The 21,923-nt window shown below is 43.9% G+C and overlaps 1 protein-coding gene across 1 annotated transcript in view; it reads right to left on the reverse strand.

Moving 5' to 3' along the window:
* Positions 1 to 21,923, reverse strand: part of SDK1 (sidekick cell adhesion molecule 1) — a gene marked incomplete at both ends in the record, with an annotated part of 357,418 nt that overhangs the window by 14,196 nt on the left and 321,299 nt on the right. Inside the window, 5 exons of the mRNA XM_079542659.1 lie at positions 4,654 to 4,779; positions 5,559 to 5,720; positions 9,087 to 9,224; positions 10,083 to 10,269; positions 11,674 to 11,789. Of these exons, the coding sequence (XP_079398785.1) occupies positions 4,654 to 4,779; positions 5,559 to 5,720; positions 9,087 to 9,224; positions 10,083 to 10,269; positions 11,674 to 11,789 (729 nt within the window). The remainder of the gene's footprint in view (positions 1 to 4,653; positions 4,780 to 5,558; positions 5,721 to 9,086; positions 9,225 to 10,082; positions 10,270 to 11,673; positions 11,790 to 21,923) is intronic.

The following is a 21,923-nucleotide window of genomic DNA, read 5'->3' on the forward strand; positions in this document are numbered from 1 at the left end:
TGAGCTCTGCAATTAAATATTGAACACAAACCTATGAATTCATTCTCCCATCTTTTCCTCCTCCCTTAAAACCAGGTGGGCTCTAAATGTCAGAAGTTCAGCTGAAAGAGAATTCATTAGAAGGCCACCTTGGTAGTGAAGATTGGCCTTTAAGTTCGGTAGAAAATCATTAGTATACCATACACAGCATTTTCGACTCAGTTTTGGGAGGAAGGATGAGCATGTTGTGGTTGGGATACTATCTGGGTATTAATTCATGGTAGACCCAAATGTCAGGGAAGGCAAAGCCATCTCTGACCTTCCCCATTTGCAGACTGGGCACCCTCGTGGCCAGGTGCTGACCACTGTGGTGAGGCACAGCAGCTACATGCAAGTCTGGTTTCATGGGGAGTTAATTGGGGTCTGTATAAAGCTATCATGCAGTAACAAGGGCTCCTGGCTCTGCTAACTCTGCCTGCTATCAAATGACTGCTGTGCTGCAGCTGGAGAGATGGAAAGCTGTCAGTTATGTGGGTCTTAAGCACCAGCCTTTCCCCTCGGAGAAAGAGGAGGGCTGTGCTGTAAAACTTTCTCCTAATTACACATTAGCAGGTTTATGAAGGGAGAAGCAGCTGAGAATTAAGGACTTGCTGAATGCGAGTAGTGTTCCTCCTAGGAGGCCAAAATTAAAATGTGGAAGCATTTGTCGGAGGCAAAGGGATGGATTATCATGCAAACTAAGGGAAGGACAAGAATGGGAAGTGAAGGCTGACTAACTGTCAACCTCAGCATGTTACTAGTGAGCAGAAGAGAATCAAAGGCCCCATGGCAGATGCCGGCAATGCAGCTGCAGCCTTCACTTTGAATTTACTGACTTCTGCTGGTTTGTGTCCACGTTTGACACTGCACTCCCTCATTTGTTTAAAAATAAATAGAAAAGGAAGAAAACAACAACAACAACAACAACGTTTCTCAAGACACCAGAAAGAAAACTGAAGTGAGATCTGCCCTTGGGGTGTGGGAAGTGAAAACCAGCGTTCGTGGGAAGGACAATCCCTTGTCCAAAGACAAGTTCTGTTGTTTTCATGGAACAGATCATCCAGGGCAACAAAAGTAAACACTCCTCAGAGCTGTTTGCATCCTGAACTCATGATGTGTAGCTGATCTGCAGTGCATCCAGCCTGTTCATGCCAGCCAGAGTGCTAGTGGTTAATTATTGGCTTTATTATTAAGCTACAACTCTCTTCCACTGGGACGAAGTCATGCACTACTTGGGAAAAACAAACCAACAAAACCCAAAAGGCATGGTGGGGAGAGAGCAAGCACAACAGGACACGCCTGTTGTCTAGTCCTGCTTCAGAGGCTTTCCTGAGCTACACAGCGGAGACTGAGCCCTGCATGGCTGTCCCACATCTTGAGATGCCCAAAGCAGGCCAAAATGTGCATGAAGCCTACGTGTGGATGTGGATAGGCTACTCCTGGCAGTATGGCTCCCCAGGCCATGGGGCAGAAACACATGCTTTGCAGAAAGGGGTAAATGGGGAAGAAAGCCTGTGTGACACTGCTGTATGCTTTACAAGATGCATGCCCAAAAGTAAAGCACAGTGTGGAGAAAGGAGGCTTGGAGATGATGTGGGTCGGGAGAAGGGGTGCAAACTCATCCTCTCCGCTCCATCAGCAATGCTGGGAACCTTTACATTGATGTGCCATTTCTGTCTTCTGTTCGGCACGTAGAAATAAAGAACGTGATCTAATACCCACTTCTTAGCCAGCCTAGTGGATGTCTAGGGAGTGCTTTCTATGGCAGTGACACAGGCCGCTTAATTGCATTTCTTGTAATGCAAAAGGAGCTAAACTGGAATCCATTTCTCCAGGGACAGATGAGTTGAAGGAAAAGAAGAACTCTTCTGTTTCTGTAATACCTTCCTCTAGCACAGATAGCTCTGGAAAAAATATTGGTTTGCCTGCTCCATGCTGGTGTCTAAGTATATTCAAAATGCACAGGAGACAGCCTGGTCACCTGCCATAAATCTGGGAGAGAAATGGGGAAATGAAATGAACAATCTCAGTTGCCTGCTGCCACCATTGCTAAACCCAGTAGGGCAGCTGGAGGCCTGCGAAACACAGCAGGGCACTGAAAAAATTTGAAGGGAAGTGACAAAAGCAGGTAGAGTTTGCCATTTATGACAGAAAGCCACCCTCGTGCTCTGATGGAAGAGTCTTGGCAGGGAGCTACAGCAGGGAAAATGAGATGATACAGCATTTAACGTTTGGGGTAATGAGGCCTATAATAGATGACACTTGAGATGTGAAATACTAAGGTAGTGGTATTGCATTTAAATATTGGCAACAAGCAAAAGCTTTTCATCTGTCTGTTCAATGTCCCTTTTTTTGAGCTCAAAAGGATGAATATCTTCTCCTTCCTTGATTAAGAGTCAATTGCTCTTCTCTTGGACAACTGAAAAATAAAGGTTGCTCCAATCCATGTTCTACTACACACACAAAACAACATGCAGAAGCAAATTCATAGAGTTATATTAAAACAGAAATGGCTCTGAATGGCCGGCCCTGACAGGAGGAATTAGTCTCCTGCCTTTGCTAAGCTCATAATTCAGATTTCAAACTCTTCCATGCAGAGATGAGGAAGAAAAGCAGTAGTGAAAAGAAGCTGCCACTTGCGTGAAATAAGCAAGTGCTCCAATTAGTCCTCTCCTCTCTTGGATCACATTTCACGCTTTCCACAGCTGCAACCAGAACTAAGGGTGAGAATCCAGCATACAAATGGCTAGTTCATTTGCTACAGCAGCATGAATAGGATTAAAATAATCTGAGGAGGAATTAAATGCCTCAACAGTCAGGTTGCAAGAGCAGGAGTATAAGACCCCTTCTGTGTGTTTCCAGGATCAGTGGCGTGAGGCCAGCTGGAATGACCCAGGGTTAATGCAGCTCAGACCTGTCTTGGAAGGGCTATTTTCTTCCTGCTCAAAAAGAGTGAACCACAAATCCTATATCCTTAGACGGGAACTGTGAAGTGTTTGTGCACATCCACAGGTGAGACAAATCCAGGAACATCAGGTGGGTTTGCAGTGCTGCAGTTCACACAAATGTGAACATGGGGTACTGGTTTCCCTCTGAAACAATCTTACTCTAAAAACCCTGTTTGGGGAAATGTAAGCTGGGAAGCAAACCTCAGTGAACCGTTTTGGTTTAACTTACTAACACTGTTCAAATATGAGAGAGAGAATTTTTCTGCCTATGAGGAAAACAGAGCAGGGATCAAAAAGCTGATATAAGGCAAATGGAAGAATTTGGTGACATGCCTTCACTAAAAAAAACAAAACAACCACCTGAGATCAGTGGGAAATTCCAGTGCTTTGAGAATGTACACATTTTCCTTCACTTTGTTTTGAAGAAAACCAACACAACAGATCATGTTAAATGACAGAATTTTGGGGTCCCCACACAGCCTCACTACAGAACAAGTTCTACCAAAGGCAAGTATGGAAATTTGCAGCTTCATCAACAATCACAACGATTTTGTTATCGGTCCAGTTAAATACAATTACAATCATTGGTTTTAAATGTAGTCTTACATTCAAGACACATACAAGAGAGAGTTCAGATCCTTTATATAATCAAACAGATAAGCATTAATTTAATCAATATATAATCAAGCAGCGTGCAGGCATCTGAAAGTGAAAAAGCAAAGAACAAGCAACCAACATGGGTATGTCAAGTATAAATCATGTCTAATTTCCTCCTGTGACAGGGTAGCAGACCTTGTCAATAGAGGAGAAAGAACAGACATCATCTATTCTGACTTCGGCAAAGCTTTTGACATCATGACATTCAAACATGGCCTACATGAAACAAGTATCTGGTAGATGCATCAACGGCTGGAAAACTGTACTTGGAGAATGGCTATCATCACTTCTGTCAGAGTGGAGGGAATTTATCAAGTGAGATTACACAGGGGTCTGGCAGTATTCGCTGATTTGTTAATGGCTTGACTACCACAAAGTGCATGCTTGTTAAATTGGCAAGGGGGTACCAAGCTGGGAGAGGCTGCAAACAAGCCGGAGCAAAGGCCTCAATTTAAAACCATCTTCTCCAGCTGGGAAAATACTGTGGATAAAGCAGAGGGTAACTTCAGTTAGACGTAACTGCCAGAAGCAAAGGAGCTCTGGGAAAGCACCAAGAGAAACAGTGGTGATGAGGAACCTCCTCTCGTCCACTAATGCCCTCCTTGCAGAACAAACAGGGTAGCCATGCATGCACGCTGCTGCGGTCCTGTCCTGGCTATTAACAGAGATTAACTGCTGTGTTCTGCTGCTGAACGATAGATCTTTGGTCCTCGAAAAGCAGTTTGCAAGCATTTAAGTCCTTGTGTGTGAAAGATGCTGTAAACATTTAAGTGAGTTTTAATTATTAACTGTATTGGTTCATCAGCTGGATGATTTACCAGTGATGTACCACACTGGAAACTAGAGCAATTAGGGTAATTTCCTGTGACTATGCCTAAACAGGAGAAAATATGATAACCCATGTAATAAATCACAAAATTCTGGTAGCTCACTGGGAAGAGAAAAAGCATCTCCACTGCAGGGTGGGTTTCAGCATGGGCTGAATATGGGAACTCAGGACAACGAGCTCTCCATGATTGCCATGGCTTACCTGAGGGCCGTGCCTCTATAATGTACCCGGTTGTGGGTTTTTCTCCAGAATCCCCCTCAGTCCATTGTACCGTCAGCCCAGAAGCAGATTTTGTCACTAGAATTTCCTGAGGGGAGCCGGGAGACCCTGGAGGATTAAATGACAACAGCAAATGTTGGGTGTTACTAGAAATGTACTTTAGTATTCTGCATTTCTTCTCCTGATAGAGGAAATAATCCAGGAGTACTGGCCAACATATATTCAACATAAACCAGCTCAATAAGATGCTGGCCTAATTTTTTACTGGCACTAATTATACAAGTGTGTCTGCTAAGAAGGAAAGAGGGAAAACTGATATAATTGGAGGGAATTTAAGTTGTTATGATTATCTGGCATCTGTTATCACTGATCAAATAAGAAAACCAACTGTTTCGGTACACACATTGAACCAAGCAGGGAATGCTGAAATTCAGCCTCTTGGCATGTCAGGAAATCTGCAGACATCTCCCTGTGCATAAGCCAAAGTGTCAGGAAGAAATAACTGTAAACTCTTCCTGTTTTTACACCCAGGAATCTCTACTGGTTTAGGCAGAACCATTCCAGCTTGGACTCCTTTGATAGCACACCAACCAGAATTCTGAACCACAATGGATGTAGCTTTGAATTCCCTAGGTAGCCAGTTTGCACTATGATTTATTCACACTGTTCTGTTTATTCACATCAGTCCTTTAGTTTTCTAGAAAGAAAAAGGAAGATGTTTTTCATGTGCAGATGTGAAATCCACCAAATCACGCTCTGTGCTCCTGTGATTCAACTTCTCCTTGTCTTAGAAACCCACGCTAAACCCTGAGCGTGCTATTCTCTGCTATTGGGCTGCATTTGCATCACTGATCCAGCTCCTGCCATGTTTTTATGGTTCCACTCACCTTCTGCTGGCCCAGCTGTGACGTTGGCTTGCAGTTCAGGTCCATAGGCAATGGTTCGGGCTTGCACTCTGAATAAATAGGTCATGCCCTTGGTAAGATCTCGGACCTTTAGCCAGCGTTGCCAGTTCCCTTTAATGTCCACAGTCACCACCTTACTGACCCCTGGAATAGCCACATGGATGAAAAATAGAGAAGGTTGCAATGAAAAGAAAAGAAAAGAAAAGAAAAGAAAAGAAAAGAAAAGAAAAGAAAAGAAAAGAAAAGAAAAGAAAAGAAAAGAAAAGAAAAGAAAAGAAAAGAAAAGAAAAGAGAAGAGAAGAGAAGAGAAGAGAAGAGAAGAGAAGAGAAGAGAAGAGAAGAGAAGAGAAGAGAAGAGAAGAGAAGAGAAGAGAAGAGAAGAGAAGAAAAAGAAAAGAAAAGAAAAGAAAAGAAAAGAAAAGAAAAGAAAAGAAAAGAAAAGAAAAGAAAAGAAAAGAAAAGAAAAGAAAAGAAAAGAAAAGAAAAGAAAAGAAAAGAAAAGAAAAGAAAAGAAAAGAAAAGAAAAGAAAAGAAAGGAAAAGAAAGGAAAGAAAAGGAAAGAAAGAAAAACTTATTATATCTAGATGGTAAGTAAAATCATCAAACAGTTTGCTAAGAAAGTATTTCTTACAATTAGCAGGAGTTTAAGTAGTGATAATAGCCAATTTTCAGCACTGATAAGTATAATTAGAGTTTAAGCTTGATAAGTGGGTACTGACAAGAAAAAAACCTTACAACACAACTGGGAAATTACCAAGAGACTACACGCAACTTCACTAATTACTCTGGGAAGAAAGGAGGAGGTAAACGAAGAGGACTGCAGTGTTGCAGATTGCTTCCTAAACAAGCACTTCTCTGCTCTTTCTTCGCTGAATAACCTGCAGTGCTGCCTCGGAGGAGGAAATGAGGCTTCAGGTTCTTTCCTTCTTGTCCTGGCTCTTGCACCATTATCAAGTGAATGTGGAATGAAGACAAATATCTCGCAGGCAGCTTCTGGGTATAAGTGCCCTGCAGCTGGGGATGCAGTCAAAGCACTACTCACGTGGGGAAGGCTAAAGCCATGACTTGTCTTCAGTCTTCCCCACTCTTCAGAATTTTTCTTAAACGGATGAATTAAAATCTAGTTTTTACTGAAAATTTGTACGACTAAATTAATGGAAGCAATTTGATACATAAAATATTTAAGTGAACAAACAAAAATGGAAGTGACAAGAGTCCTTTTGGTATTGTCTGGTTCTGTACATAACACATCTCCAGCCAGGAAGATAGGAAGTAGGAAAATGTTCTTCCCACTACAGAAGGCTGCCTGCTAGTTTTTCTCCCCCAGGAACGCCAAAGGAAGAAGTTTTTCAATCTGGATGTTTATGTTATATGCAAATCAAAGCGCCTCTTTCAGTTTTTATCAGTTAAAGGAAGAGTAATGTCCAAGCAATTCCCGTTCAAAGTTTTCTCCCAGACAATTTATAATTCAGAGGATCTTTTCTCAGTTAATGAGGAAGCAGTAGAAGTGCTCCCTCCTTCCCTAGGTGCACTATTTCATTTCTCAGAGACAAATCAGGAAGCATTTATCATTTCAAAGTAATGTTCCGAAGGAAAAAAAAAAAAAAAAAAAAAAAAGAAACTGTTAAAAAAAGGCCCCAGGGCAATTTTGTTGTCTATTATGGTGTAAAACATAACATCGTAAAGCTTAAACAATAAAAGGTCAGACAGGGAGAGGAGTGTGCTGTGGAGCAGACCACTGTTAGCGAGGCTTGCAAAACCTGCAGGATTTCCACTTACAGAGAGAAGGCAGGAGGTGTCACAGGGCTGAGGGGCCTCAGCCAAAAATCACAGCTGGGAGAGAAGTCAGCAGCCAGCAGGAGGGATCTGGCATGGTGCACTGCAAGCATGGAGCAATGGGAGGGCTGGGGATGGGAGGAGAAGCGGGGTGATGCCCTGTCCCCAGTGATGCCAGCACTGCCATGTGCTCTATTTGCAGCAACTTGGGCTTTGCCTTGAAGCCCTCTAAATAAATGAGCTGAGTTTTTATATTTCTCCAAGGAAAATGATGGCTTTGAGGGAGGGGTTGCTTACTGTGCAGGTAAATGTAAATGTATCTGATGAAAGAAAAGTGTTGGTACAAAAGGAAATGGGTAGAAATGGGAGAAAAAAAAAGAATGAATAAATAAATAAATAAATAAATATAAAAAAATAAATTTAAGTAAAAAATATATATATAATAATTTGAGGGAAAACCCTCTAAAACCTCCCTGCTTGCACCAGAAATAAATCTGCAGAGGGAGGACAGACAACTTGGAGTCAGAGAGCAGAGGTGGGGAAGAGAAGAAAACAAAGGTTCTGAGGATGTTCAATCAAATGTGTACAGAGAGAGCATGATCTGACAATTCCATACTTTCAGGGGAACACAATGTATTCTCAAACACTGTGTAGAAATGTATGTAAGGCAGGAAATACCCAGAGAGCCCAAGCCTCCTGCATACCCTGTGCACATCTCTTGGTCAGAATTGGAAATGCTCTCTGCATTAGCTCTTTCTGCTTGGATCTGCCAACCATAAAGGCTGAAAGTGCTTTTAGGCTCATGTTTTCATTTCTAATTTTCTCAGTGTATGAGACATGGATATTCAGACAATATAGATCGTTATTCCTTACAGAAGAAGCAAATACCAGTGATTGATATCCTTACTTCAATGGGAAAAAAAGTTTAAAATGGATTGGTGATGGCTGAAATTACTTTCCATGCTGTCACACTGCCAAAGCTGGACATCCTATTGAACGACTGGCAATCTACCAGAAACACAAAAACGTTAATACAGCCATTCCCAAACTTTGCAATCTTTTCTAATTCAACTTCGAAATTAATTCACATTTGTTTTCAGAGAAGTTGCCAAATCCTTTCCTCATGCTGTTTTGCAAAAGAGTGAAACGTCTGTGGCCTTTGCAGTGTTGTCTTAAATCTACTGCTGGGTTAGAAATGCTGCTTGAAAACTCCATGTAAACAGACACGACCAAATCTCTTTCACAGTTATCCTGCCCTGTCAGAAGCAGCAGTGGTACCAGTGATGACTAGCACATTTGATGCCTGGGCAATCTCTGCGATAACAGAAGTGACACATCATGTGATAAGCAACACAAGTGAGCCTGACGACTATTCTGGGATGGAGCCCACTCAGCGATTTGAAAGTGCAACATGGGGAGACAATCAGGCACTCTTCAGCTGACTTTCTTCTTCTTCCACGTCGGGTAACAATGGCAGCAAAATGACTTTTCAAATCACACAGAATATAGTTTGTGCAGGAAAATGAGAGGGAACAGACAAAAGCTATATTCCACAATATTATGGTTTGCTGAGCAGTTTTGGCAAAAGCGGAATTGTTTTACTTACCCTCTGCCACCTGGCTTCTCCTGGAAAATGGCAGAGAGCAAGTAGGAAATTGGGCAGAGATAAAAGATGCCGCACAGTGCTTTTCTGTCATTTTCCCATGCATATGTATGATTTTAGGTCTTTCTTACCCTGGACGGGAGCCAAAGGCTCGTAGACTACTCGATAACCCTGCAGGACTCCATTTGCTGCTGTCGGCTCGCCCCAAGACACATTGAGTGTCGTGGAAGTGATTTCAGAGAACGCCAAGAAGCTGGGAGCACTGGGTGCTGAAAGGATTACAAATGGATTGAATTGCAGCAGGAGTAGTCAATCTGATATACATATATATTATAAAACACTGCGTTTTTTTGCCCAGTCTAAATCTAAAGGAGCCAAAGTAAGAATGGGATTTATGAATTGTATCAAAATTTCCAGTAATCAATCAAAACCACGGATTGTCTTCCCTAAGAAAAGCAGCCACTCTGCTGCAAAACTGGGTCTCAGCAGCAAGCAAGGAGACACAACAGAAGGAGAAGACTCTCACAGGAACACTAAGTTTGGCCTTTGCTCTCCATCTTGCTGCTGACTGTCAGAAAGCTTGCAGTGTTTTACTGTTTGCTCTCCCCCTGTCATGGTTAGTGGAGATGCACTGCAGAGGCTAAGGTTTCTCGAGCTAACTCCCTCACTAGAACAGGGCCAAAGGGCAGCAGGGCACTAAGAGAGCGTGCAGCCCCAGTGCTCGTGTGCTCCTCGTGGCAGCCACATATAGCTCAGTCTGATGGTAGGGCTTCAACACAAGGGGTTGCACAAAGCATCCCTCTTCTCTCACAGGACTGCTCAGGAATTTCTAGGTGCTGCTAACAAGTTCAGATTTTCAGATGTGATAGCAGAGGCCCCAAAGAGACCCCCAGAGTTGCATCCTGGATCGACCTGCAAAGGGGTCGGTCGTTCTGACCATCCGTTCCAGCTCCATCTCTCTGCTCCCCTTCCCACATTGCTGCATTTTTGATCCTTTCCCCTCAGCCAACACAACATAACGACCCAGCTGAAAGCTAACTCTACACAGCAGTGCCCTCCTGCATGCCCTGCACTCCCCCATTTGCTACCAGCAACCATCAGACCTGTGCTCTGAGGTGGTCACATACCAGCCTGGTGTGTCCTGCCCGCTGAGGGTCTGCTCCTGGGGCCGTCCCCTGCTGCATTGAAGGCAGAGATGCAGACCAGGTATCGCGTGTGGCTGGTCAGGTTTTTGAGACGGACTGTTGTCTCAGGGAGGAAAAGGACCTTCACTTTCTCTGTGTCATTCTGGACGTCACTCTCCCAATAATAAATCTGTTGGAAACAGTGAGATGTTTTACCTCCCAAACATCCCAGCATTGCAGCCATACAGATCAGCAGGATGGAGCAGCCTTGCTCTGGACTCTCTGGTAAATGGTTCACTCTTCTCCATGTGCCTGATCTTTTCTTTTTCTTTGGCAAATTACACCGAGTCCAGTGGCCATGCAGTTGAGTACATCATTCAAAAATAGAGCACAGGCTGAAGAATGTGGCCTGATGACAGCAGATCTGAGCTGCCAGAAACTCTGTGAGGAGAGGTCAGTCTTTTAATTCTCCCTGAAATGCTAGCTGCCTGTCAGCACTGGCACCCTGAGATGAGGCTCCCATCATTCACTTCCCTGTGCACACAACTGTGCCACCATTTGTGTTCAAAGGACAGACAAGAAAATGCCTTTCTGAAGAGGGAATGAAGATTTTCCCTAAAATTCCTCGCATTACCCTTCTCCGTTCTCCCTTGCACAATTTTTATCCTGATCCCATAAAATTAGGATTGGAGAAGACGATTCCAAGAGAGAAGTGGTGCCAGCCCTACTTATTGGACAGGCCTGGCAGTGTGTGCATTACAACAAGCCAAAGCAAGCCAGAAAATGGAGAGAATGAGCCAAGGCAAGACTCTACCTTGGCTCTACAAGGCAAGCTGTTAGAGCCATCTATATACATAGAAAAGAAAAAGAACATGAATTGATATATAAGGTTGCTTGCTACTGCCAAGAAGGGATGCCAGATTATTCACATTGGCTTGACTTTTCTTCACTTATGGGTCTAAATTCATGGAGAGAGGCAGAGCCAGACGCTGAAGACAAGCCAAGCTCCAGTGTTTGTAGACTTGCCCATTTCCACTCTCCGAGGGTCCATTCTCATGCTGGAGAAGCTAAACATCATGCCTCTGCAACGTGCTCGTCTCTTATAAACCAAATGCAATTAATGCTATGATTTAATTTTGTTAAAGTTAGGGAAATGAAATAATTCTTCTGAAATCTCACCTGGCTTCTAGTTTGGAGAAAGTTGTGCCTTTCCTAATGCCTTTGGAACAGTCGATAGATGGAAAACAGTTAGCTTCCTCCAGTACATTCCTTGCCCAAAGCTTTTCTGTGTTGGTTGCTTTTGGAGCAGATAAGTTGCCCACGTAAGCGTAGCTGCCTCTCTATCTGCATGCCCTCTCTCCCCATGCTTTCCTTTCTCTTTCCCTGCAAATAGCAATGTGCTTTTCCCTTTCTTCCCTCTTCCCTCCATCTCATTTCTTCTGATTTTGGAACACACAGCCATTTCCATACTCAGGCTGAATACTGCCTTAATTTGCCTTGTGCAGTGAGGGCAGCTGTAGTTGTAGAGCCATCTCACAAGTAATAGAAAAGCCAAGCAAGACAAATGAAACCAGGAGAGAAATAGAAGCATTGCCTTGTAGCCTTGTATGTTCCCATTTTGGCTGTCGGCAGGAGGTGGGTCCCAGGTGAGCTCCAGCTGGCTTGCAGAAAGGGAGTTTACTTGGATGTTCTGTGGGGCCATCGCTGGTGCTGGAGAGAAAGGAAGACAGAAGAATTAATAGTGACAAGCAGAACTAGTTCATATCCAGGCTGCAATTTTCCATTTGTGGAAGGGCCGAGGACAGACTGTTTATGCCGTGAGTCAGCTCACAGAGCCAGCCCTGGAGGTATCCATATTGCTGGGAAGTCTCAGGTATAAAGCAAGAGCATGCAGAGACTGAGAAGCTCCTGAGCCTCCAGACGTGATATTCTGTGTCACACAGACCGGGTTAGACATTGAATAAACTCAATCCTGTCAGCAGCTTTGGGAAATAAAAGAGAATTTTTTCTTTATTCTGTGGTAATGTTTCAGGCTTGCCTTTGGCAGCATCATGGTGCTCCAGAGCAACCCGTCTTGAAAGCAACTGTGGGGAGCAGCACAGCCCCCTGTCCCTCCAGCACAGCACCTTGCCCCACCAGTCCACTTTGGACTCAGTGGCACATCTTTGTATCAGCCCCTTTCCAAGGACCAAGGTACATCAGCCCATATCTAGTTGGGTACCAATCAATCTGCCTCACATTTTCTGTATGACAAAATGGCTTAGCTTGCTACTCATTAACTTTGATCTCGTATCACACACATACACATAGCAGACCCCTTAGGCTCCTGACGACACTTCTTTGCATCGTGCTCTGCAAGAAAACCAATCTTTGGCTTCCTTCAAGTACACCTGGGTCACACCAGCTCTCCCTTCTGTCAGGATGCAACCTGGTGCTGGTGGATTTTCTTAGCCAAACAGCACGTGTTCTATTTACAGAAGAGATGCCCAAGCGCATCCTGTTCCAACTCCAGAAGCAGGAAGGGAAAGGCAGTGCAAAGGGCACGCTTCTCCACAGCCTTCACCCTCACCCTGAGAAAGCAGCCTCTTTTCTCTCTGCCCGTGTATGGGCCATAAATAGAAGTGATAAAACATTCACCACTCGAGTAAGATAGCTCCAGTTATCTGTTCTTCTGGAGACTTCCTTCTTTAGAGAATGACCTTCATAAGTCACACTTTTCTACCAATACTCCCTCCCCCCAGAGTTATAAAATAAAATAGTAATTAACACCCACTCAGCCTGACACCAACTATTTATTTTGTTCTAACTGTGTGGTTTCCATATTATCACTGCCCACCCTGCCGTTAATGGAAATGTTAATAACCAGCGCCAGGTTGTTGTGACAGATGCTTGGGCTCATTATCAGAAATTCTTATTTACCGCTCCATTAAACGACAGAATCGCACAAAAAAAAACAATTCAATCAAAACTAACTGGAGGAATTTTAACAGCCACATTAATAATCCAAAACATAAATAAAGTTAATGTCTTTTGCATGTTTGCCACTGGCAACTCTATTGCAAAATTATTGCTGTACAATTAAAATGTGAAAGGTAAAATTGTAAATAGCCATTATACCTGGTGAAAACTATTTGTTCCTTACACCTTTTGTTTCCTTTTCGGCTGTGCATGGCAGGGGGTGGTGATGACCAGCTGTACAGCACAGCAGCCACACACTGCCTGGTTGCAGGGGTGCTGCTGCCTGATGCTGCTGTTGCACCTCTGCTCTCCAGGGCACTGCCTCACACAGTGAGGGACTCAACACAGCACAGTGCTGCTCTGCCAAGGGCCCCTCCAAGCATCTCAGGGTTTTGAGACCTTCACTGCACACATCAGAGCAGCGGGGCCAAAGCGATCGCACAATACAAACCTGGAAATATATCTCGGGGATTTGCAGATGATGACATGCTCAGAGAAAAGGGAATATGTACAATCACAGAAGAAAACGGATTGCTTTAGCAGTGTGTTTTCTCTTCTGGGTAGTGACAGTGCTGGCTGCCCTGAGCTGACAGCTTCAAAGTGCTCTCAACACTGAGGTCTGAAGTGATGACTGCGATAGCATTTTTCTCTGGATCCTATGTGCCAGCCTGGAACAATTGCTGCTTCCGAGCTGTGACCATTAGAAGAGTTGGTGTGTTCAGCCTGCTGCCACAAAAACACCATCTTTTCCTCAAATCCTTTATATAGAGCATGTCTAAGAAACAAAGTGGTTAAAAACTGCCAGCGATCACTCTCCGCTGACACCCGCACTGCTGGAGCTGCACTTTTGCTGGCGCAGAGATGGAAAATTTGATGGGAGGGGAAAAATAAAAAATGATAACTGCGTGAAAAAGGCATTTCAGCACCGCAGAGCCTCAACAAGATGCAAATTGTGTTTGGTTTTGTGCCCCGCGAGTCTGTCCCTCTGTTCAACTTCCAAAGGCTGACGTGCACAGGTTAGCAGTGAGGGACAGCAGCACTGTGCTGCTCACGCTTGCTGTGGCTCTGAGCACATAGCACATCTTCCCACATGGGTAAAAGGCAATACTTTAAACAAGAGGAAACACAACCCTAAAGAGTTTACCTGCTTGGAACCCTGAGCCATTTGCCAAACGTGTGGACAGCCCATGGCAATAAAATGAATGCATTTCAAATGCGAATTCAAAAGCCTTTTTCCTTATAGGAATGCTGTTTGAGATTACTGAGCTCTGAATTATTTTTTTTCATGGCTGTTGAAACCACTAATATATAAAAGCAAGGTTAAAGCCGCATACCTCACGCTGCTTCAGGTGTTAGTGACATTATCAGCTACAGCAGGAGTGACATGGAGCCCGGAGGGCCCAAATTCAGGTCTTGGCAGGTGGAAAGCATTTCACTTTCCCTGAAAAAATGCATGTATTCATGAAGTCTAATTCCCTGCATGTATCCCGCTTTGTTATCTCACGCAGATATTTGCAAACATTTATTTTCTTATCTGATCTCAATTCACCTTTAAGATTGTCTCCTTGACAGTCTCTCAGTCAAAAAGGAAGGAGAAAAGCCTGAGCGGGTTGTGCAGTAATTAGCAAAAGTAATAACAACAGCAACAACAACTGTAGGCTGGAATGATGGCAGGGTTGTGTAAAGACAATGAATCTATCTGGGAATGGAATGAGAGAGAAAAAATGAGTGTGTGGATAAAGTTACACATCGAAATCCACATTTAAATATATCACTGTCCTCATTTCTCAGTGGAACTGAGTGCCTCTGCTCGCTTTGCAGACAATTTGAGCTTGCAAATGCTCATAACCTTTAAAGAGAAGGTGCTTGAAATCCCCAGTGGCTCTGCACCAATCTCCACGCTCTGCTGAAGGTTCACCTTAGTTTTTCTCCCGCTTGCCTGGGATATTTGCTCTCTGGGCTGTGTGACACCGAGAGCTTTTTATCAATATGAAAGTACTACTCCTTTTCTTAGTGACTGTCGCCACGATGCTCTGTAGCACAGGTAGGCTACAAATCCCTGTGATTCATCAGGTAAACCTAATAGCTGCTTTTTATGAAGCATTCCTTGTTGCTCTTACAGCTGCTCAGATTTCTGGCTAGTGAAAGGTTTCCCCTTTACTGACTTTCTAATTATTTCTATAATGCCAATATTACGTTGGGGAATTCGTAGACAAGTCTGGGACATGATGTCCCTAGTACTCATGCCATTCAAACATACAAAAAAATACAACCATGGAGAAAAATGCAGTGAAAGAGACCAAAGATCTTCTATGTATCTTCTTGATCCTACAGTCCCAAACAATCCCAAGCAAATTCCTGTTCTGTAAAGACTTCTGATCCTTTTTCTGTGTAGCAAGCATTTTCCCTCCAGTTCATCAAAGCATGCTTTTGTGAATGTGCCTGCCTTTATTCCCTGGTAATCAATATATTTACATTTTGGTGTTAGCACCTAGAGGCCAGAATCTCATTGCACAATGTGTTGCATAAACACAGAACAAAGAGACAGCTCCAGGCCTAAAAGCCTCTAATCGGTATTTCTGCACACTGAAATGGAGGGTTGGCTGCAGCATGTTCTAGCACAACAGATGTAATCTCATCTACCTTCTCTCTGCAAGAGGGAAGACAGAGCAATATTCATTGCAGCATATGCTCACAGTTAAAGCACGCACACGCGGCACCTCCCAGGTTTACACACAGGTTCCTGGCACACACAGCCCTGGAAAACTGAGCTGGAAAGGACTGGAGAAGGCTCAGACAATCCAGGTTCCCATGTCACATTGGGCTCAGCTCTGCTGTCCAGATGTCTGTGTGATCCTGGCCACTGACCCCTTTCCAAATTCCACTGCCATCCCTACACAGACGCTGCCTATTTAAATAACCCTTAACATGTACTCTTGGGGTAGTTTTGCTTTCTCAATGCCTGGCATCAGCAGTCCTTGCTGCACTGGTTCTGTCCCAGAAGCAGGACACAAAGCATCCCTCCTTCTCCCTTTGCAGCCGTGCAGAGATAAGCAACTGTTACACGGAGTATTAAAAGCCAAATGCAAGAAAACAAACAGAAGGCCACAAGATAAAATATCAGAGACTGATTAGCACAATGGGCAAAGCCAAACACAAGAGATTTTCTCACAGTCTGGACTCGAAGAAGAAAGACGAGGATGGTCTCTCCCAAAAAAATGAACAAAGTGGTGGATTTGCAGATGTTTGCAGTTATTCCTTCCACCAAGGAAAAGCAGTGTGAGAGAAAAGGCATTCAGTGCTTATTGGCCATTTTCTTACAGTGCCTGTGAAGGAAAGGTGGGAGCAGGAACGTTTCCTCTGTGCAGCAGTGCTCCGTGCCATCAGGAATGCTGTGTGAGCTATGCTGATTAGCTCAATAACAATTACTTAATTGTGCTTCAAAAGCAGCAACTGAAGCTGCTTTCCGCTGTGACAAGGCAGTGCAAGCTATATTTAGAACGTAAAAGATGTTTCCCACCAATTTCTGGCTGTTTTAAGCAAGGCTGCATTTTGTGATGAAAGTACACACATTTTTTTTCTGAGGGCTGCATGTTGTGGGGCTGCTCAGATGTATTTCACAAGCAGTAAGATGGGCAGATATACATTCAAAAGCATGCATACTGACACCCTTAATTCTCCAATACAGCCCTGTTTGCTGTCACTGGACCTCTCCTACCCAGGCATCAAAACTCAGCACTCTGCCTCTTACCAGTTTGGATAACCTGCTATGTGATAGGAGCCTGAGGAAAGGAACAATCCGGTCTCTTCTACCTTGGAGAAGCCCAACCTCTATGGGAGAATGGCTGGAAACAGTCTGGTTCCTGTAGGGAGTAACTCTTCAATGTGTGGAATTACAGGTTGATTTACAAGACTGCATAGATCAGAGTCAGAGAAATGGGAACATTTCCTAGTGTATGGTGGACCAGTGGAAGCTGATATAAGACCAACCTTAAAAAACAACTTTCTCACCTTTGTGAAAGCTGATGGAAGGGGGATTCTAATTGTAGCCAAAAACAAAGATAAACAGACAAATGTATCTCGGTGGAAAAGAAGGGATAGACACTGCATCACATTTTTAAAGGTATTAAGGTCATGAAAAACTGTAAATAAAAGCAGATGCTATTGAAACCCAATGGTAACATGCCCAGGTTCTCTGCTTAGTGCTGGGCATCTTTCCAGTACTGTCTAGGTGTATTCTCACCTTCTGGAGAGGTACAGAGAGGGATGCAGGTGGCTAAAGGAGGAGAGATCACATTCACCACACGTACTGGGAAAAAAAACATTGAAATGAAACAAAGATATGGATAAAAGAAATGGATACTCATGGACCCAGACTAGAAGAGGTTATCTGCCAATGCCATTTTTTCAAACCAAGGAGGCAATCATGCTCTGAGGAAGTCTCTATGGATATGACTTATTCATGAAGAACCTTTATAAACTGGCAAGTGAATCAAGCAGAAGTAATTCTCATCCTCTCCTTCACCAGTGCAATGGTGAAAACACCAGTGCTATGATTACCAATCTTTTAACATGGAGATCAGCTTTCCAAACAAGCCACGTGCAATCCAGGATGTTCCTGAGGCAGATACAACCTGATGTAAAGAAGCCAGTGTGCTCACATTACAATGCCTAAAAGATGGTGGATGTCACAAAGCAGTACTGTGAAATAGAACCTGTAAACAAAAGTTACATATTTTAAACCTGAAGGCTGCAGTTTTACTTAGCTAATAAAAGCCTAAAATAGGCTATCACATTGCATACTGAGATTATCCATCATGAGACTGAGAACACCTGACCCAGAAGTAAAGCTCTTACAAAACTGTAAGACTGCTTCTGGAAAGGGCATACAGGTGGTTAAAGCAGGGAGGGGAAAATAATAAAGCAGGCTTTTGATTTGTATTTCTTTTGAATCAACAAGGATATGCTCATACACAGGCAGCCCATCAGTCAGCAGGGACGGACCCGTGAGCAAGAGCAGCAAGAGTTGCACGAACACACAGGTGTGAACCTACAGCTGAAATCCCTTCTCCATTACAAGGTAAATTAGTGATAGTTCCACTAAAGCTAATGGAGCTAACTCAGTGTGAGGCTTTATGAGCGAGAGCAGTGTCAGCTCTGATGAGTGCAGGACTCGTTCCCAGGAGTATGCATGAGGTGGTGAAGAGCTGAAATGTTTGATAGCAGCCCCACTCCTCTTTCACCTGCAGCAGGAGTGGGAGCAGCACTGCATGCGCAAGTAATGCTCTCAGTTCCTTCCAGAAGTCTGTCCATGAGAGGGGCAACATTACCTGCTTCAGACCATCTCCCTGGCCCCCCTGATTCCCAAGAGCCCTCCTCCTCTGTTTTCAGGTACATTCCTCTCATTATAACTTATTAATTCCACATGTTAATATCATAATACCGTAAGTTCATGGCAGCAGACTAAAGCACCCTCTTAATGTTCACTAACAGGAAGACCTACTGAAGCCTCATAAGCACCAACAACTCCTTATCCTCCACTAAAGTCATTAGAGCATGTCAAATAATTAGGCTGAATCTTCACCAGGTTTCCTTATACCAAACGTTACGAACTGTACCACAAAAAGTCTATGTGAGCAGGTGAGATCTGCCACTGAGATAACCTCTCACTGCTGTTTTTGAAGTAAGTTGGACAGTTGACCCCCACGAGAGTTTAATTTAGGATTACAGATTGCACAGCTCGGGGAACCCCAGGGAGACCCTGCGAGACTGTGATCTCATGGTCCTGGGGAGTGAGAGTCTAAATTTACATCCATGATTTGGAGTGAAAATTTTCTCGCTCATTTTGCAGTTACAGTGCCTGTGAATTCATCTCTGTCCTATGCCACTGACATCTGGATTGCTGTGGCCAACGTGTTCTAGAATTATTGCTAATTAATATTAAAAATAGCAACTTTTTATGCTTTCCTTCCACAACAGGCAACCTGAAACACCTCCAGGGCCATGATTGATGATGGGTACAGCAAACAGATGTCAGAAAAGAAAATCAACTGTGTTTCTTCACAGCTGGCTTCACAGCAAAGCTGAGCAGAGGAGGCAACGCCACAGGAGCTGAGACCTGTAAAGAAACGCCTATGACATTTTGCTCACATATCCCAGGATGAAGAAAAATAAGCAGAGAAGGACTGTGCAATTAGAAGGAGCACAGATTTGGCTGCAAATATCCTTTAATCAAAAACACTCCAGCTCCAGCCTGCTCGAATGTGAGTTATCAACCTGGGGCTTCCCCACTTCCTTACCAGGGCGATTTATGGTCCGTTTTACTTTACTACTGATGGCTCATGTTTTCGAAAGGAAGGTTAATTTCTTTGCTTTTAATGGAGTAGCTCTGCTGCTGGCGCAGTCAGGCTTTGCATACACGATCAGGCTTTCCATCCCTCTGCCCTCTGTGCAGGGATGCCCCCACACCAAGCTCTTCACGGGCCATGGAACACTGCAGCAGAACCACCAGCCGCCCATTTGTCCTACCACTCCCACTGCTGCTTGCACCAACTGCAGAACAAAGGCGAGAGTCCAGATGGTGAAGCTGAGAATGGACGGTTGTCTGTCTCAGGCTATGGTCAGTGCTGAAAATCGACATGAAATTGTTGGGGTTTGAGACAAAAGTTCATCATTTGGGCAAAACATCGCATGACAATGGCAGTCCCACAACACCCACAACCGTAAGAGCAGTGGCAGAGCTAAGGAAGCTCAGATGATCAACATCTGATTTTATTTTTGCTTGGACAGAAACATCTTTCCTACACTGAGATGTGATAAAAAGAGGCAATTAAACCAGAGCTAAGCAGGAGCTGATGCACTGTATAAAGCATTGTGCTGTACCAAAGGCTGCTTATGACCAATATTAACAACTTAATGAGCTGTTAATGAGGCGCACATTCAGCTTTTACTTGCAGCATGAAAACATTGCAAATCATTTTAGGGAGCTTCTGGATAGTCAATGGAGAATTAAAGATGTCAAATAAGCCCATCAAATCTATGTCTCAATCTGGACACTGCTTTCCAATGCATTCGCTTAAAATTCCTTTTCCTCCATGGCAGAATAACTTGCTTTGACAGCAGTACTGCTCTCACTTAGACTTTGCTTCCTTCTGCCTTGACATTAGATTTCAGCCTCCAGAGAGCTGCAGGGATGTCTTTTTGACATGTTGACATTAAGGACACTTCTTCCACAGACTCACACTGGCACGGTTACTTTCTGTTTTACCGTTATAAGATCAGCTACTGAGCTAAGTTACCAAATTTGGAAATTTAATTATGAAACCTTTGTGCTCATCTATAAACAAATTAAGAACTTAAAATTACCCTTTGAAAATAGCCAGTTGGAATAGGAAAGGGAGCTCAGGTCTATCCAGAAAATTCATGTCCATAATTCCCCAGCAGTGCTGCTCTACCAGTAACAAGCAACGACTAATGCTCTAATGTAGGCACACTTTAGTTTGTTATTTTTTACTGTTCTGTCATAGCCCTGCAGGATTAGATAATGCGACTGAGTGCTATCTATACTGCTATTACCACCAGTGGAGCTGAATTGATGGGAACAGCAAATCCACACTGGACTTGCTGCAATCAAGCCCCACATGGAAACCACGTATAAAGTGAGTCTGGAGGTTAAAATCCACCTTGAAATGGTGATGTGGTCTACTCAGTGGCTCTCTGAAAGAGAGTGCTGTTGGGATACATGGGATATAGCCATAATGGCTTACAGCAGTGCAAGAGAAGCCGAAAAGAGGCTTATTTTCTGCTGGCAGTGGGAAATGTCTCTTCATTTATTTCTTTTACCACCCCATCGTCTTCCTATAGTTTTCCTTCCTTGCTCTGCTCTGACTTTACTCTGCTTTTTTTTTTTTTCAGTATATGTTTGGTGAACTTGGCTTGGATCTTTAACCCTAAGCTCAGTGGAGAACTCATGTCTTAAGGAGCAGGGCACTGGGGGACAGGATGAAAACCCAGCATCATGCCCAGAGCAGGGCATTCCTGTTTGTTGCAACAGCTCAGCGGATTCTTTACATTGAAGTTAAGGGAAAAAAGAAAATCTATGTTTGAAACAGCCAGCCATCCCCCAAAAGTGGCCTTTTGCTGATGTTTAGAAGAGTCAACCACTGAAAAGTAAATACTTTACTGTATCACAAGTGTGATGCTGTTAAGATGCCACGGGAGGTCAACCCTTTTATTTAAAGTGGGAGAAAATGAAGCCTGTGATTTATTGTACTAGTTTCCCTTGCCTCCCTCCCTCCCCTTTTGTTTATCAAGGGAAGATGCTGTCCCTAGGCTGACAGGTTTTAGACTATTGCAGTGTGAAATGGCCACAACAATCCTTCTCTGCCCTTCTCCAGTGGGGGCTGGGATGGAAATGCCCACCCAGCTCTTCCAGCCGTGCCAGCAGCGACGCACAGCTATCTGCATAGGCGCAGCCAGCCACGGAGGGACAGGGCACGTGTGTCCCAGACAGATAGGAGAAAACAGCCAAAGGGCCACAGCAGTCTGATTGAGGCTGCCAGCTTGAATGTGTTGAAATGTTGTCATTCCTCTTGTAGGTTGTTAACAAGGAGGCACGGGGGACTTCTCTGAGCAGCATCTTCTCAGCTCCATTGCGGGCAGAGAAGGAGAAACAGTTTCATGCTACAGGAAAGGGGGGCCCAAGGTAGTGCTGAGGGTCTCCCTTGTCCACAAAGCAACCTACAATTGGGAGGTGAGGCCACACAGGTTATACGTATAGCGAGCACACAAAACCCACAGAAAGAAGCAAAAACACTCACAGACAAAGCAGCCTTGTTCCAACGGCCTTCTCCAGCATTAGCAGGAGAGACAGAAAGGCACTGCCTG

This window comes from Tetrao urogallus, assembly GCF_951394365.1.
Source record: "Tetrao urogallus genome assembly, chromosome: 15".
Taxonomy (NCBI): Eukaryota; Metazoa; Chordata; class Aves; order Galliformes; family Phasianidae; genus Tetrao; species Tetrao urogallus.